The sequence below is a fragment of the Solanum stenotomum genome, chromosome 8, assembly GCF_019186545.1.
Source record: "Solanum stenotomum isolate F172 chromosome 8, ASM1918654v1, whole genome shotgun sequence".
NCBI classification, from domain to species: Eukaryota; Viridiplantae; Streptophyta; class Magnoliopsida; order Solanales; family Solanaceae; genus Solanum; species Solanum stenotomum.
This window is the reverse complement of record NC_064289.1, coordinates 7,712,470-7,729,268: the sequence shown is the minus strand read 5'-3', so window position 1 is coordinate 7,729,268 and position 16,799 is coordinate 7,712,470. Positions and strand designations below refer to the sequence as shown.

The window sequence follows — 16,799 nt, the reverse complement described above, 5'->3', positions numbered from 1 at the left end:
ACTAGGGAAACTTGCAAAATGTTTGGAACATCAAAAAGTGTATTTTGTATATGTGGGCAAATTCCTTCCTTCGCGAACATATGCAAAATACACCTTTTGATGTCTCAAATATGTTATTGTTGTTCGTTAACTCTTATTTACTTATTAATAATAAAATATAAATAGCTATATGTCTAATGTTACCATTACACACCATCTTTTTGATATCCATATTTTATTTATTTTATTGCTCACTTATTAATAATACAAATACATATATAGTGGATGTTACAAAATATCATACATCAGCCTTTTTGACATCCATGTTTAATTTATTTTATTAGATTTGTTTTTATAAAACAATAAAATAATTATATTTTAGTGTGATATATTTTACTATACAAAATAGAAAAAATTACCTAACTACACGTCCTTTTTCACCCTAATTTCTATTATTCCCTATCATTTTAAAAAATTACAAAAATCCCTCTTTTTTCTCAAATTCTCTCCTTTCCAGATACATAACTTTCAATCTTCCAACTCCACTATTTTCTCTTCTTTTTCATTCCTATAATCACTCCACTATATCACTAGTTACCTTCATCACTCCTTTATTTTGAATTTTAAATATTTCTCTCTCAAGTGAATGATTTAAAGTTGATCTTCAACATCAACACATAGGCGCAGCTCAAAAAGGAAGATTCTATGGAGGAACAATCAAGAACGTGGAGAAAATCCATTTGGTTCAGAGTGAAAGTGGAAGAGCCGACAATAACTTGTATATTGCTTCCAATTTCAGACTTTAGCATTTTCTGGTCCTTTACATTTTGGATCTTGGTTAGCCAAACAATTTTATTTGACTTTTTTTTTTTTGTTTATTTTATTTATATAAATAAATACATGTCCCAATGGGTCAAAAATTCGATTAAAAATAAATAAATTTGATCAAGTGCTAGTTCTTCATTTATTTTTTTCTTTTCAATTCTTTTTTTTACAGCAAAACACAACAATAGGCTCAATATATTGACTATGTATCATATGTATGTGCAGTACTATTTTGTAACTAAATAATTGTTTATCATATTCATAATTTTTTTGTATATGATACATCGCTACGTCAAATTATACGGGCATGATACATAAATACTCATTTATACTACATGTATCGATCTCAAACCATACAACTTATGGGCAACAATTACATGTTTGATGTATCCCGTAACAATACAACACTTATCAATTTAAACGAAATATATAAATAGTAATGTATCATGCACTAGTTTTTTTAGATATGATACGTAAATTCAAATTTATACTAAGTGTATCAATTACATTGCAACTATCATACGGGAATGTATCGATCTCAAATCTAACATCTTATGAGAAACAATTACTTATTTAATCTATCTAGTATAAATACAATACTTATCAATTTAAACGAGATACATAAATTGTAATGTATCATGCACTAATTTTTTAGATATGATACGTAAATTTAAATTTATACTAAATGTATCAATTACATAGCAACTACCACACGGTAATGTATCGATCTCAAATCTAACATCTTATAGGCAATAATTATTTATTTAATGTATCTAGTATAGATACAATACCTATCAATTTAAACAAGATACATAAATAGTAAAATGCTATGAAACAAAGATATTTATTATGTATCTTCTCAAAATTTTTGACAATTTTGAATCAAATTTGAAAGGATCTTCAATAAACTAGGAGAAGAATTTTGAATCTTAAAATTTTCAACAATTTTGAATCAAAATTGAAAGGATCTTCGATGAATTGGGAGAAGAAATAATTTTAAATCTCAATTTTTTTGACAATCTTCAATCAAAATTGAATGGATCTTCGATGAACTTGAAGATTCAAAAGGAAATCGTTTGTCCAACAACAATTTCATCACTTTTGTATCCTTCATAACTCACCTTGCTTACCCAAAATTTTGACAAAAGTTTTTGAATTAAATCTGAAAGGTTTCTTCGTTGAATGGGGGAACAATTTGAAATTTTGAATTTCCTCACTCTGTTAGAATTTGCCTCTGTATGATTGAGAGTAAGAAGAAACATAAGCGTAATTTATGAGATTTAATTAATTTTCAGATTTTATTCCCTTTTTAGCGCAACAAAAAAGATTCTTCTTGTATTAGAATTAATGTAACTGGATGGTGAGTTAATGTATCCGAAAGGTACAAATTTTAAGGGATTATTGTAATTAGAAAAAGAGTAGGGATAAGATGTAATTTACTCTTTACACTATGTGATTTATGTAAGTTATACTAAAAAAAATATACGCAAAAGATCATTTGGACCCATTTGAATGAAAGAAACCTTACCTAAGCCCAAATTCCTTGTAATGGGCTGATGAGAAATACAGCCCAATGTGCAATGAGTTTCTACTCGTGTTCTGAATGTGCCCTCTTTTTGCATCACTTGTAAAAACTTACCCGTATTGCGTATTTACACTAAATCAATAAACATATGATATGTTTTTCATATCACATTTTTATCACTTAAATTAATGAAAAGTTTTTAATTTGTTAAATCACTTTACTAACTGGTGAAATTTTGCAAACTTGAAATGCCTCTAGCTGTTGCTTTTTTCGTATATAAACCCTCCATCAAGACTTTAATGAAGCAAAATTTGGTCCGGCAATGTCAAAAACTACGTCAAATTTGAGTGTGTAATAAGTGATAAAGATTTTGTTGCTTGGCAGACTAGAACATTTAACTAAGGCTCATTTAGTACAGATACCACCAAATAATTTTGAGATTAAATTATAATGTCATTCAATATTTTGTTTGACAGACAATTCTAAACTAACTTATTCCAAGATTAATAATTAATATTGTAATAAGTTATTTCTACCTTAAAAACCCTGGGATAACTTATCCTGGATAAAATAGGTAAATGACAAAAAATATTTACTCTTGAAATTTATGCAATTCATATTATTTTGAATGCAACAAACGAATAACTTATCTCATTATTACTATTTTCACTATAATTAATCCATCATAACTTGTATTCAAAATAAACGACTCCAAAATTAATTGTTCATTCATACAACACAGTCACTCTGGAAATTTAAAGGGCGAGGAAGACAGAAGTTCCGGGGGCATATACATTGAGTATTATTATAAAGTAGCAGTGATCACAATTAATGTTATCGCACTTACTATTTAAAATCCTGAATTCACCTCTTCATTTAACTGCCGGGGTTTCGTTTACCTCTGAAAAACCCCTGTTTTGCCATGTTCCAAAATCGTAGAAATATACTATTAATCCCTGCGCTTCTACAATCTGCTCTGTTCTCAACTCCAATTTGTGAGTAAGAAATTCTCCTGGTTCTAGAAGCTTTAGCATTTTGCTTGTAAGAACCTCCCAAGCACTTGGTGTAAAAAGGAGAATTCATAACAGCAGATGTAATGGGAGAAGATGATTCAGCAGATGCTTTAACGAGGGCGAGGTTTAGCTGTTTGACAACTTGTTGAAGCTCGAAGGAATCGAAGAGTTCACTGCCGTTGTGTCGATGGCTAAATTTGAAAGTACGCTGAACATAATTGCTGGAGTTGTTGCAGCTGCCATCTTTCATTTGTTTCTTTGTTGACATAATCTTCACTAACTATAAAGTATTTAGGCTCTACAGAGTACTTATTATTTATAGTACTCCTATATAGTACTAGTATTAGGGGTGACTTAACGGACTTCACAATGAAATGTTTGGTTGATTTTCACGTTTTATTGTTGGCAATTTCGTTAGTTGCTAACTAATCCTATACTACACTATTAACTACAAGTTAATCTCAAACTAATTGAGTCAACTATATAGTTTTTCTGAGAAAAAAAATTTATTTTGTTATATATGTATGGTACATGTTGAATTCTTTTATAGTTTTTTTTTTTTTTTTGTATATTTTTGAATTTTCTTAAGTGAAAATTCTAACTCCATCATAAATAAGATGACTCTGTGTTCTATCTCATGAGATGGGAGTAGTCCACCGACAAATTTGTTAAGATCTTGGATGCAACACATTAGAATTTGGTATCACACATTCGCATGCGATAAGAGTGAAAACACCCGATTCTATTTCAACCTTGATATATGAAATCGTCAGCATACGCGTTATTTTTTATTTATTTTTTTAAATAATAGTATCTACGTATATATAACTATACATTTGTTTATTTTTTGTAAGATGAGTGAAATGAAATTACTTTTGATTGAATTGTGGCTCCGTAACTGCAAGTAGCGCATGCCTAAATAGATTCGTTAATCAGACTAGATTGTCACCTGGCTACACCAACAGGCAACTAGATCTGCTTGTTTTTACTGGCTCGAGACACGTGTCAGTCAGTGTTTGTAAAATTGATAACTTCATTTATTTTGATTTATGTGATACTAAGTTAGCGTTAGATCATAAATTTTCAAATATTTTTGGTAAATATTATTTGAGTGTTAATTGGTGAAATTTCACCATGTGTTTGACCATATTATTTGAGAAATATATTTCACTTTTTTAATAAATATGATTAATATCCATAAGTTTTAAAAACTATCAAAATTGACCATAGGTTTGTATTACATAGCAAGATAGAAATGTTGATGTAAAAGATTAAAGACTTCCGCAACAAGTCAATTGGATCTTCATTGCAACAAATAACAAGTAGTGTCCATGATATTGGAGCAATGTAGTAGTTTGGAGTGAGCGTAACAACTATCATTTCATACATCGTGAAGTAGACAAAACACATGACTTTATTAACCTAAGCCAATTGTTCGTCATTTTCATCAACAACCATATCATCACTTTCATATTCACTGAATATTTCATCATTGCTTTGGTGTTCACGTAAAAAATTATGTAATACAACACAAACAAATACTATAGAGGGTGTTTTTGTAAAAGATAATAATATGGTGTAGAATTTGATTTTTTTTAAATTCACAAATAATGAGATTTGACCCAAATACTAGTTTTTTTTTTTATAGTATTTGGGAATTTGGGTTATTTGCCAAAAATATTTGTCAAATAATGGCAAATTATATGGACAAACACTATTTGCCAAATTTCCCCCCCAAATTTTACTTTGGAAATTTATGCCAAATGGGTCCTAAGTAATTAGTCCACGCTTTGCGCGGTTATAAATAATCTCATTATTCTTACAAATTTGAATATTAAAACTAACAAAGCCTCCAAAGTTATTAAGAATGTTCTATAATAGAGTTTGAATACGAAAGAAAATGAATGATGAATTCATCATATTTGTAAGCGATTCATTCCTCCCTTTTTAAGAGACATTTCTAAAAAGAAAGAAATATTTTTTAATTTTGTAATTTTAAAACAATTGTTAGATATTCGTATGAAAATGATCATTTAAATTCACCAATTGGTTGAGAAATACATTAATATTTGTAATATTGACATTTTTTTTAATTTTAATTTATGCGACATAATTTAATTACTTAGTGTATAAGTATGATACTATTATGTACCATCGGTTTAAAATATGACTAACAGTGTCAAATATTGATAGAACACTCTTCAAATCAAAATTAATATACAAGGAAAGAATAAAATACAAACATTACTAATCTCAAATTTAACTTATGCTGATCATATTGGTAATTGAAGTAACCTCGATTAAAAGGTTTAGAACTGGTCAAGAAAAATTGCCTAATGTCATGAAGCTTAAGCCTAATAGAGGATTTATAATTTTTAAAACATCAATGCATCATTAAAATAAAATAAAATAAATAAATATTAAGTGAAAAAAGTTCATTGTTCCTCGTGGTAGGTATTCATCATTCAACTAAGTGCAAAATGCAATTTTTTTAATCACGAAAGTCATTAGGTAATATTAAATCAATTTTAAAATATACATATAAAAATATCTAATTTTGCAAAAATATCATGATACACTATATTTTGGACAGTAAATCCGTCCATGTAGGTAAGGTACAAAGTGAAAAAAAAAGTCAAAATTCAAATCTCATCGATTTATGAAATCTGATACTATAAATTTCATTTTTACTTTATAATAAAGAGTAACTCTAGTTTTCCCCTTATGTTAGATCTTTCTAGTCATTATATTATATATTTATTGTTTTCCACATAATAATCTTTCTAAATATTTACTAAATGGACTAATCTCTCTATATATATATAGTCAAATTCATCATTAATTAGTTATTTTAGAGAAGTTTGTCTTATACTAGTAGAAGCTTTTTATGCAAATCATAATTCAGTAAATCAATTGGAATATCTTATTAAATGTTGGAAGCAATTTTTTTACTTGTACAATTCCTTACCTTAAAGATTTTGGTAAGTATATTTATTTTCTCTTCTATAAATTAACCTTCATTTTTCATTTCAACCCCACAAGAACAAAGGAGAAAGCAAAAAATAAAGAAGTTAAAAGAAGGCCATTTAATCAGGTACCAACATGTTTCTCTCAACTTTGTGTTCCTTTTATTTAAATCAAGTTCTCTAATAATGGTTTTGTTTCTTGATTTTTTTTTCTCAACTATATTTTATACATTGTCTTAGTTATAATTAACCTTTTTCTTTGATATTACTCAATGACCTGTTCAAATTATGGTCACATTTTTTCTGAAGCTTCAAGCTTCTTTTTTTCATTTTTTAACTGTACCAGTAAAAATAATAATCTTGATTTAGTTTTCACTTTCTGATTTTTCTTTGGTTAATTGAATTGATTTGTCTATTAGAAAAAAAAAGCGAAAAGGAATTGATTTGACACCCTCTTAGACTCTTTTTTTTTTTTAACCCTCACGCACCATTGGAGATTCGAATACACAATCCCTCCCTAGCCCTAAAATAGACTGATAATTGTTTTTTTGATAACAAATAATGAAAAGGGAACAGGTCCAAATTTAACCTTAAAATTTTTGATGATCCAAATTATTTCGTGATGTTCAAGGGTAAATTTGGATCATTTTGCATAGTTCAAGGGCGAAATCGATCATTTTCCTTTGTGAAAAAAGGCTCATATGTTAGTAAAGATTTCACCTTTAGTACATATAAGTATATTTGGACCGATCTTGTAACAACATAGTTATATATAAAGGAGCACAAATTTGGATCATTTTGCAAAGTTTTGCGCAAATTTAGATCCTTTTCCTTTATGAAAATTATTACTATTATATCATTGAAGTTTCAAAGAGAAAATGGTTATCTATTCACCCAAATTTTAAACCAGAAATGAGTTGAATATCTTTACCTTGTTTGTTACTGAAAGGTACCTCTTGAAAACGTGTTGAAGTGTTCCACACTAGACTTAAAAATCTGACTTTTGGCACTTTACTTAGTTTTTAGCTTAGATCATAGCCTCATTTTCATTATGTATTTGTATGGAAGTCTTTGCACCATTACACAAGCTCTTTTGGCACCATTACTTGGTCTTTCTTTTACAAGAAGAGACATCATTGAGGTCATTTTTGTGTAAGTTGGGTAAAAAGTTCAAAGTTTTGTTCTCTTTTTCCACATTTTCTATTGTTCCCTGTTGTGTTAAGTGTATTGATAATAAGTTGGTGGTTTCATTTGGTTTGTTTTCTTTTTCATTTGTTGTGAAATTCTTGTCTGTGACATATGCCTGGTTAACATTGTCTTTGTCAAGTGATGTTAAATATATTCCTTGTGTATGTATTTATATTTAAGTTGTAATTTTCTATGTGGATTAGAAAGGCAAGAAAATATCTAAGATAGTTTTATCTAAAATCTCTGTATCCTATGGAATATATTTAGTTCTCATTTTACTTGTGTAAGCGAAGAGATGTACCTCTAGACAAAAAATGATAAGAACTTTGCCTCAGTTCTAGACAAATTGAGGTTGAGTAGACTATACTTTAGGTTCATCTGCCTCTAGACATGACTCTCAGGAAATTTAAGTTCTTTTAAGATTTTGAGCAAATCGATTGCGGAGGCTTAAAGATCCCATTTCTTTGATTAGTCTTATTGTTATACGGGAATTTTAGTTCTTCCCTTGATCTGGTTTCATGTTGCAGAAAGAATGGTGAAGATTTGTTGCATTGGAGCTGGATATGTTGGTGGACCAACTATGGCTGTCATAGCCTTCAAGTGTCCTGCAATTGAAGTGGCTGTTGTTGATATATCTGTTGCTCGTATCGCTGCCTGGAACAGTGATCAGCTGCCAATTTATGAGCCAGGACTTGAAGATATAGTGACACAATGCCGAGGAAAGAATCTTTTCTTCAGCACTGAAGTTGAGAAACATGTCTCTGAAGCAGACATCATCTTTGTTTCTGTTAACACCCCAACGAAAACTCGAGGACTAGGAGCTGGGAAAGCAGCAGATCTTACATATTGGGAGAGTGCTGCAAGGATGATAGCTGATGTAGCGAAGAATGATAAGATTGTTGTTGAGAAGTCGACTGTTCCAGTGAAAACAGCCGAGGCAATTGAGAAAATACTCACACATAACAGCAATGGAATTAAGTATCAAATTCTTTCGAATCCTGAATTTCTTGCTGAGGGAACTGCTATTCAGGACCTTTTTAATCCAGATCGCGTTCTAATTGGAGGACGAGAAACCCCTGGGGGACAAAAGGCAATCCAGGCTCTGAAGGAAGTTTATGCTCATTGGGTGCCTGAAGACAGAATCATCTGCACCAATCTTTGGTCAGCTGAGCTCTCGAAGCTCGCTGCCAATGCCTTCTTGGCTCAGAGGATTTCATCAGTTAACGCAATGTCAGCTCTTTGTGAAGCAACTGGAGCTGATGTCACACAAGTGTCCCATGCTGTTGGTAAGGACACGAGAGTCGGATCAAAATTCCTCAATGCCAGTGTTGGTTTTGGTGGTTCTTGTTTCCAAAAGGATATTCTCAGCTTGGTTTACATCTGTGAGTGCAATGGTCTCAAAGAAGTTGCCAACTACTGGAAGCAAGTGATTCAGGTGAATGACTACCAAAAGAATCGGTTTGTTAACCGAGTTGTCTCCTCTATGTTCAACACAGTTTCAGGCAAGAAGATTGCTATTCTTGGATTTGCTTTCAAGAAAGACACAGGTGACACTAGAGAGACACCGGCAATTGATGTGTGCAAAGGCCTATTGGGAGACAATGCTAACTTGAGCATATATGATCCACAGGTCACTGAGGATCAAATTCGAAAGGATTTGTCAATGAGAAAGTTTGATTGGGATAATCCAATTCACCTCCAGCCAATGAGCCCCACTGTGATGAAGCAACTCAATGTAGTATGGGATGCTTATGCAGCCACAAAAGACGCCCACGGCCTCTGTCTTTTGACCGAGTGGGATGAGTTCAAGACTCTTGATTTCAAGAAGATTTATGATAACATGCAAAAGCCTGCATTTGTGTTTGATGGAAGGAACATTATTGATGAACAGAAGCTCAGAGAAATCGGGTTCATCGTTTACTCCATTGGGAAACCTTTAGATGGATGGCTCAAGGATATGCCTGCTGTGGCATAAGCAAGTTAATCTTCCCTTCCCTCTGGAATAAGCACTAAACATGAGAACAAAATCTATTTATCTTTTTCCAATTCTTGTCTTTTCCATTCAAGCTTAGAACTGTTGTTTCCTAGTAGCATTGTTAAAAATGCTTCTCTTTATATCATGTTTTTCTTTTTTGTGTGAACTTCAGCAGCCTATTTAATGGCATTATGATCAGTACTTTATGTTATAAATCAGGCATGTTTTGATCAGGTTGACCATTTTCTTATTGAAACTCCGATCCATCTATTATTTAAATGGAGAAACATGGTCGAGGACTAATATAGTCGATAGAAACTAATTTGAGCTGAGACATAGTAGTTACTGTTATACTACTCCATATGTGTTCAAACTCGAAATCTTTACTATTAAGAACTGCTGTAATAGTTTTTGTTACTTTGGAAGGAAAGCAAACAATTCCAAGTTTAATTTTTAGTTGCATCATGTCAATTATGACTTTTGAGGTGACAGTTGACACTATTATATGGTATCATAACGTAAATTAGCCAAACCAACCTCTAGTAAATTCTAGACCTTTTTTTTTCTTTTAGATCTGTAGTACACTTATAGTCCCTCTAGCTAATTCAGTTAGGCAAGTTTTTTTTAAGTACATTGTTAGGCAAGTTTTGGCTAAATGCCTAACTATGCTCTTTCACACACACACAAAAAATAGACTCAACTTTCTTGTTACACTTCCACTATTTCCAAACTTGTGTCACATCTCAGGCTTATATTTGTTAAGACATAGCTTTTAAACATGCAATAAACAAAGGCAAATAGACTTTATTAAGTACTTTCCAATTAGTGCACTTTCAACAATTTACATTACATATTAATTGTTTCACACTTGGAAAGTAACTATTATTGTTGTGCCACAAATCAAACATTTAACAAATATACAACATTTACTTCAAAGACATCAGAAATTATTGAGGCTAGCTCAAACCATTGGACCTGAAAGTTCACAAATATTGGACTTAGATTTGGTGTAGGGGCTGCGCGAACGCAGGCCCCCTCTGCCACAAATTATGACGTTGGCTCGACCACTTGGGCCGACCTTAGGCGAGCACCCCTCCTAAGTGCAATGGAGGTCACCAACCTAGGCCATGGATCTTCATGATCACCCATTGACCCCGTCCAGGTAAGTATGATTATCTGTTAGCCCAGCCCTTATTCTATATCACTGCATTTGCTCACTTCTCCTCTCTGCTTGTGATGTGGGAAGAACTATGAAAGAAAGAGTATTAATTACTATACTAAAGATTTTATCCTTAGATGCAAGCATGAGCAAAGTTTATTTTGGAAAAGAAAACTCAAGTTTTAAACGTTAAAAAATCATGTTTGGGAAATCTAACCACGCAGGAACATACATAAAATTTAGGTTCAATATATTTATTTTTTTGTTAAATGCTAATGTTGCTCAAACTATATGTATTGACTTCAATACTCGTATTGTTTTATTATTTTATTTTACTATTAATGTCGCTCTAGATAGTGAGTTTATAAAACAAATGGATGATATGTATGTAAATGAATCATAGGAGCTGTCATGTCTTAAGTACATTGACTTTATTCCCCCCAAAAAAAGAAAATTAGATACATTGACTTCACGAAAATCAATTCAAATTTATGTTGGAACGATCAACTAAATGAACGATACATATGATTAGGAGATTGATGAAACATTATAGGCTAGAGGAAGAGGGACTTATATGTGTTGTTCATTGACATAGAAAAAGCTTACGACAAAGTCTATAGGAGGGGTTGTTATAGAGATGTTTGGAGGTTAAAGGTATAGGTGTGACGTAAATTAGAATAATTAAGGAGATGTATATATGACGGAGTCAATATCCAATGAGGACACTAGGAGGAAACTCTAAGCACTTTCAAGTGGAGATGAGATTAATGCACCAAGGGTCGATGCTTAGCCCATTTCTAATTACATTACTAGTGGATGAATTGATACAACATATCCAATGGGAGATGTTATGATGTATGCTATTTGCAGATGACATAGCTTTAATTGACGAGACACGTGGCAGAGTTGATAATAGCTAGGTTAGAGGTTTGGAGACAAATCTTAAAGTCTAAAGGGTTTAAGCTGAATAGAACTAAGACAGAGTACCTGGAGTGCAAATTCAATGATATGACTCGTGTGATAGATGTGGAAGTAAGGATTGATACATATACAACCCCGAAGAGAGATCAAGTATTTAGATTCATAATCTAAGGAAGTTGAGAGATGGACCATGATGTTACACATCGTATTGTGATATAGATGAAATGAAAATCGCATCTGGTATCTTATGCGACAAAAATGTGTCACCAAACCTTAAAGATAAGTTTTATAAAGTGATGGTCATACTAGCTACGTTGTATGAACGGACTGTTGGTCAGTCAAAAACTTCACATATTCAAAATATGAGAGTAGCAAAATGATGATGTTGAGATGAATGTAGGAACATACCAAAAAAGATAGGATAAATAACTAAGCTATTCAAGACGAGTTGAGAGAAAAAATATATTGAAAAAGGTGTAACCAAAAAACATTTCTCGCTAGGAAAAACGTTTAACCTATAAACAAGATGCAATATTTTGACATTAATGGAAAATATATGATATGAAATAATAAGTTACCCGCTTTGTCTTAATTTATGTGACATACTTTTATTTTTAATTCGTATAAAGAAGAATGTAATTTTCTATAATTAGAAATAACTCAACTTCAAAATTCTCATTTAATGTCATATCCTATAATTATAAATAACTTAAATTAAAATTCTCATTTCAATGTCACATTTTTATAATTAGAAATAACTTAATTTTAAAATTCTCATTTAATATCATATCTTTATAACTAGAAATAACTTTATTCTAAAATTTTCATTTCACCTTTTGATGAAATAATATATAGCCATATAAATATCTAAGATTTATTTTACATCATAAATTTTAATTTTTTTCTTAAATTTTATGCCTAATCAAATAATACCACATACGTTCAAATAAAACAAATACTATCAATTATTTTTACTAAAATCATCAACAAATGCTTATATAGAAATTTATTATTATAGGTAATATAATTATTTTAAAAAATATGATAAAACTATTTAGCACATGGCACGTGTCACATCACTTCTTTCCAACTCTTTTAGCCCACAGATTGAGCACATAGATAAATAATCTAAAGTGGGGCAGCCATTATTTTCCAATACTAGGGGTATTTGTCGTAATTACCTGTGATTACGGAGCCCCTTTTTGACCACACGCGTTACTATTTCGGGCACATCAATAACCGAATCCCCCTTTGACCCACCTTTACCCTCTATTTTTTCGTCAACAATTTTTTCCCCAATTCCAATTTCTCATCTTCTTCCCCTTCAATCGACCTTGATTTTTCTTCTCGAAGATCAAATCAACCTACGATCCTTCTAATTCGTTTCATTCTCTATCGATTGGTACTTCTTTTGGATCTATCCGTCTGAAAATCGAATTCCGAGGTTAGGGTTTCTAGATCTATCGTTTTTTCATCAGATCTGTTCGATCTACCTTCATTTCATGAAATTAATTCAGTTTCTAGCTTGATTTTGTTATCATCTCTTGATTTCTTGAGAAATAAAAAGGATCGAGTGTTTTTTTTTTTTCGTTTGTGATTTTGAGGATTTTTTTGTTTAAACAGTCTTTCTTCGTGCTCGATCTGCGATTCGTCGCATCATTTCTGGTCGATTTGATTTTTTTTTTAAATTTTTACATCGATTTCAAATTTGGGGATCTAGGGTTAGTTTTTTTTATTCATAAAATTGTAATTAATTCATTTTAGGTCACGGTTTCCAGAACAAAACAAAAAAAATACATTCGATTTCCTGAATTCGACGGTCGATTTATTGTAATTGGCTCAAAACCAAAGATCCCACTCTTTTTTTAAAATTTGTTTATTTTGCACATGTAAATAAACATTTTTTTTTTAATATTTAGATTTTTATTATCAAACTTTCTGAGCCACTCCATTTTCACTGTACATGTGCCACGTGTCACGTGTCACAAATTAGAAACTTGTTATACAAATGATGATGATGATTACTATGTCCTTTAGACATTTACCTCTTGAGTGGCAACCTTTTCAACTATTACTTAGATTCTTTGCTTGAAACAGAGTGCACTGTTTATCTATCTGAAAGGCCAGCTGTGCTCGACAATTTGTAGTCTTGTCTATATTTGTTCTTTATTATCATATGGGTGTTCTATTTTGCTACTTCCTTCAACATTCTCTCTGATTTTTCGCTTGTTCTTTATTACTATGCTATTGATAGTTCAATTTCTGTCGTTATGCAGTATTTTGTTAGTGTCAATTCCTTTTCTGTGGGGAAAAGTTATTATCTTTAACTAGAAATTCTCAATGTTTTGATTAGCTATGTCTAAAAAGATTTCATTTTTGTGTTCAATGCTGGATGTTGTGTCTACATCTCTCATGTATTTTTTTGTTTGAAGAATGCTCTGGATATCTTGTGTGTCTTATGGAATTGTCTGCATCAATGTTTTTGAGTGTGTGGAACTTAATTCTCCTCCATTTTCCCTTTTCTGAATCGGCTTAACACCTTCTTCAACTTCCTTTTGCAGTTAAATATGGTGCAAAAAAGACCATACAGTGAAGAAAAGTTGTATGAGGTTTCATCTAAGCAGCCGAGACATGTAGAACCGAGTAGTCAGCTAGTTTCCTTTTTGCAGTTTCCGTGTGAATCAGTGGCTCCTAACTCTTACACTTCAGGTTAGGAAGAGATTATTCTATCAAATTCCTGAAATGATTTACGTTGTTATAACTGCTTTGTGAGTAATGGTTTGAATGCTTTTATTTACACAAACTTTCGATACTCTTGGCAAGCATCTTGTCATTAGGAGGTTGCTCTTTTAGCAGCACGTTTGGATGTGAATTAATTTGTGGATTTCCTTATCCTTGGATGATCTAAATTTATGGTCTTTGGTAGGTGGAGATGAGGAGAAACTTTCAGAAGTCAAAGCTTTCAGTGAGAAGAGACCTGATAGTTGCGATGTGGCTGCAGTTCCTGTTTCTTCCGAGAAAGCAATTGAGACGAGCATTCATGGCTCTGCTTCAAACTCTTCTTGGACCTCTAGTAGCACCAGCAAAGAAGACATCAGGTCCGAGGTGCCTTTTCATGTATTGACGGCTTCTAAATATTACAATACTGATCCTTCATTCAGAGTTGTTATTCATCCAATGGAGGTCTATTCCCCTCTTTTGAACAATCATCCTCGGAAATCAGTTCCCATTGGACCAGATTTCCAAGCCGAATTACCAGAATGGAGTGCATATGATTGTAAAAATATATCCATGAAGGAGAGCACTCAAGAAAGCCCAAATCTTCCATCTCAAGCTCTAGAATCAGGTTTTGTGGATCATCATGATGAAGAAAATAAACTTGCTGGGACATGTATCATTCCAATGCCTAAATTGGAATTACCTGCAGACCACGAGGAGAATGTTGGAGCAGGAAAAATTGGGTGTTCCTGTGAAGATGCTGGTTCCTTTGGATGTGTTCGGCTGCACATCATGGAAGCAAGGGAGAAACTTAAGGCGGCCTTGGGTGAGGAAACATTTGTTAGGTTGGGTGTTTATGACATGGGAGAGATAGTGGCAGAGAAATGGAGTGAAGAGGAAGAGGAATTATTTCATGAAGTTGTATTTTCCAATCCTGCAGCACTAGGCAAGAATTTCTGGGACCACCTTGCTGTTGAATTTCCTTCACGGAGCAAGAGAGATCTCGTTAGCTATTACTTCAACGTCTTTATTTTGCGGAAGCGTGCCAAGCAGAATAGGTTTGACCCATCAAATATAGACAGTGATAACGATGAATGGCAGGAGATTGATGACGATGTTGTTGCTACGGGAGCTCAAATGACAGATGAAGATGAGGATTCTATGGTTGAATCACCAATATATCAAAATTATCCTGGTCACAATGAGATATATGTGACTGAAAAACAAGCATATGATGAAGAAGCTGGTGTTGCAACCTTTGAAGATTATCGGACGATAAACTTTTGCAGGAGGAAGGTCTTGAGTGATGCGTCAAAAGCATGTCCCGATGAATTGATTGATAATAACAGTAGTTGTGGACACTATATTCAGCCTCTAGACAGACATCATTCAAATGAAGTGGGTAACCATGATGTCGAAGATAACTCTTGTACCACTGATGCAGCTGGGGCTTCTTCAGAAACACCACAGGTAAAAACTGATGATTGTAAACACTGGGCAAGTCATTTTGCTGGTGTTGGCATTGGCAGTGTGCATGATTTTGTGATGGAGCCATCTAATGGTAAAGAGTGGGACATGGGGTACTTAAGCTGTGCTAAGAATGAAGTTGATTTGTTACCAACTTGCTCTATGATTGAGGAAGTGTTTGGAGACGAAGCCTGGAGTTCCAAGAACAGAGATGGTCACAGTTTAAGCAAGCACTGACCTGAATTTTTGCCGTTCGATCATCCTTGGAATGCTTCTTGCAGAAGTGAGAGTCCATTTTTACTTGTATATTATTAGTGGTGAAAGGAGAGAGCATGATAGAAATGAAATTTGAGATTTTCGGCCTTGCTCTTGGTTGTTAGTAGGAAGCTGTTTTGAGGTAGGCGCTTAGGATTGATTTATATGTAAAGTTAATTTTATGGCCGAGTTGGGCCATGTTTCGAGAAATGGAAAAAGAATTAAAGAAATCTTCAAAATTGTGTTATTGTGCCAAATGTTCATTGTTCTTTTGTATAATCATGGACAATCACCTCTTTTTAATCACACATAAATGTGAACCAACTAAAGTAGTTGGTTCACATTTAGGGAAACAGAATTTGTGACTAATTGATACAGAAGTTCGATTAAATTCGAATTAACTCAGCAAGTCATCTCGTGAGGTCTGAGTGATTGGAGGAATAGTGATCCAATATAGACTAGAACAGAGACTTAACAAGCTACCCAATAACTAGGAAGATAATAACCAATATTTTGGTATTATATCTGCGTACCCTTTATTTATTTAATATAGACAGGCAGACATCTAAGTCGAGATGGTTTGTAAAAGATTCAAGATCGAACCTATATATCTTCATTCTTAACCAAAAGGTCTTGGATTCAAGTCCCCTTGGTACAGAGTCACCTTTGTCATTGAGTACTTTACCCTCACGTTGGTGTGAATTCGGATTTAGTCAAACTCCGGACCGGACACCGGGTGCGGTAAAACAAAAAAATAATAATTCAATTCTGTGAAGATGACTATTTAAGGATCGGTACTTTGAATACA

At 32.6% G+C, this 16,799-nt stretch overlaps 2 protein-coding genes and 1 non-coding gene across 3 annotated transcripts; 2 read left to right on the top strand and 1 right to left on the bottom strand.

Annotated features, from left to right (window-relative positions):
* The first annotated feature begins 6,316 nt into the window (after window positions 1–6,316).
* On the top strand, window positions 6,317–9,666 carry LOC125875214 (UDP-glucose 6-dehydrogenase 1-like). Its single transcript, XM_049556314.1, has 2 exons — window positions 6,317–6,436; window positions 8,024–9,666. Exon 2 carries the CDS (start codon window positions 8,029–8,031, stop codon window positions 9,469–9,471), a length of 1,443 nt encoding a protein of 480 aa, XP_049412271.1. The 5' UTR covers window positions 6,317–6,436; window positions 8,024–8,028; the 3' UTR covers window positions 9,472–9,666.
* Window positions 9,667–10,480: 814 nt separating this feature from the next.
* Window positions 10,481–10,641, bottom strand: LOC125875298 (U1 spliceosomal RNA). Its single transcript, XR_007447370.1, has one exon. It is a non-coding gene; the product is annotated as a U1 spliceosomal RNA (small nuclear RNA).
* Window positions 10,642–12,694: 2,053 nt separating this feature from the next.
* On the top strand, window positions 12,695–16,221 carry LOC125872880 (uncharacterized). The gene is made up of 3 exons (XM_049553672.1): window positions 12,695–12,995; window positions 14,113–14,260; window positions 14,478–16,221. Exons 2-3 carry the CDS (start codon window positions 14,119–14,121, stop codon window positions 15,971–15,973), a joined length of 1,638 nt encoding a protein of 545 aa, XP_049409629.1. The 5' UTR covers window positions 12,695–12,995; window positions 14,113–14,118; the 3' UTR covers window positions 15,974–16,221.
* The last annotated feature ends 578 nt before the right edge of the window (window positions 16,222–16,799 follow it).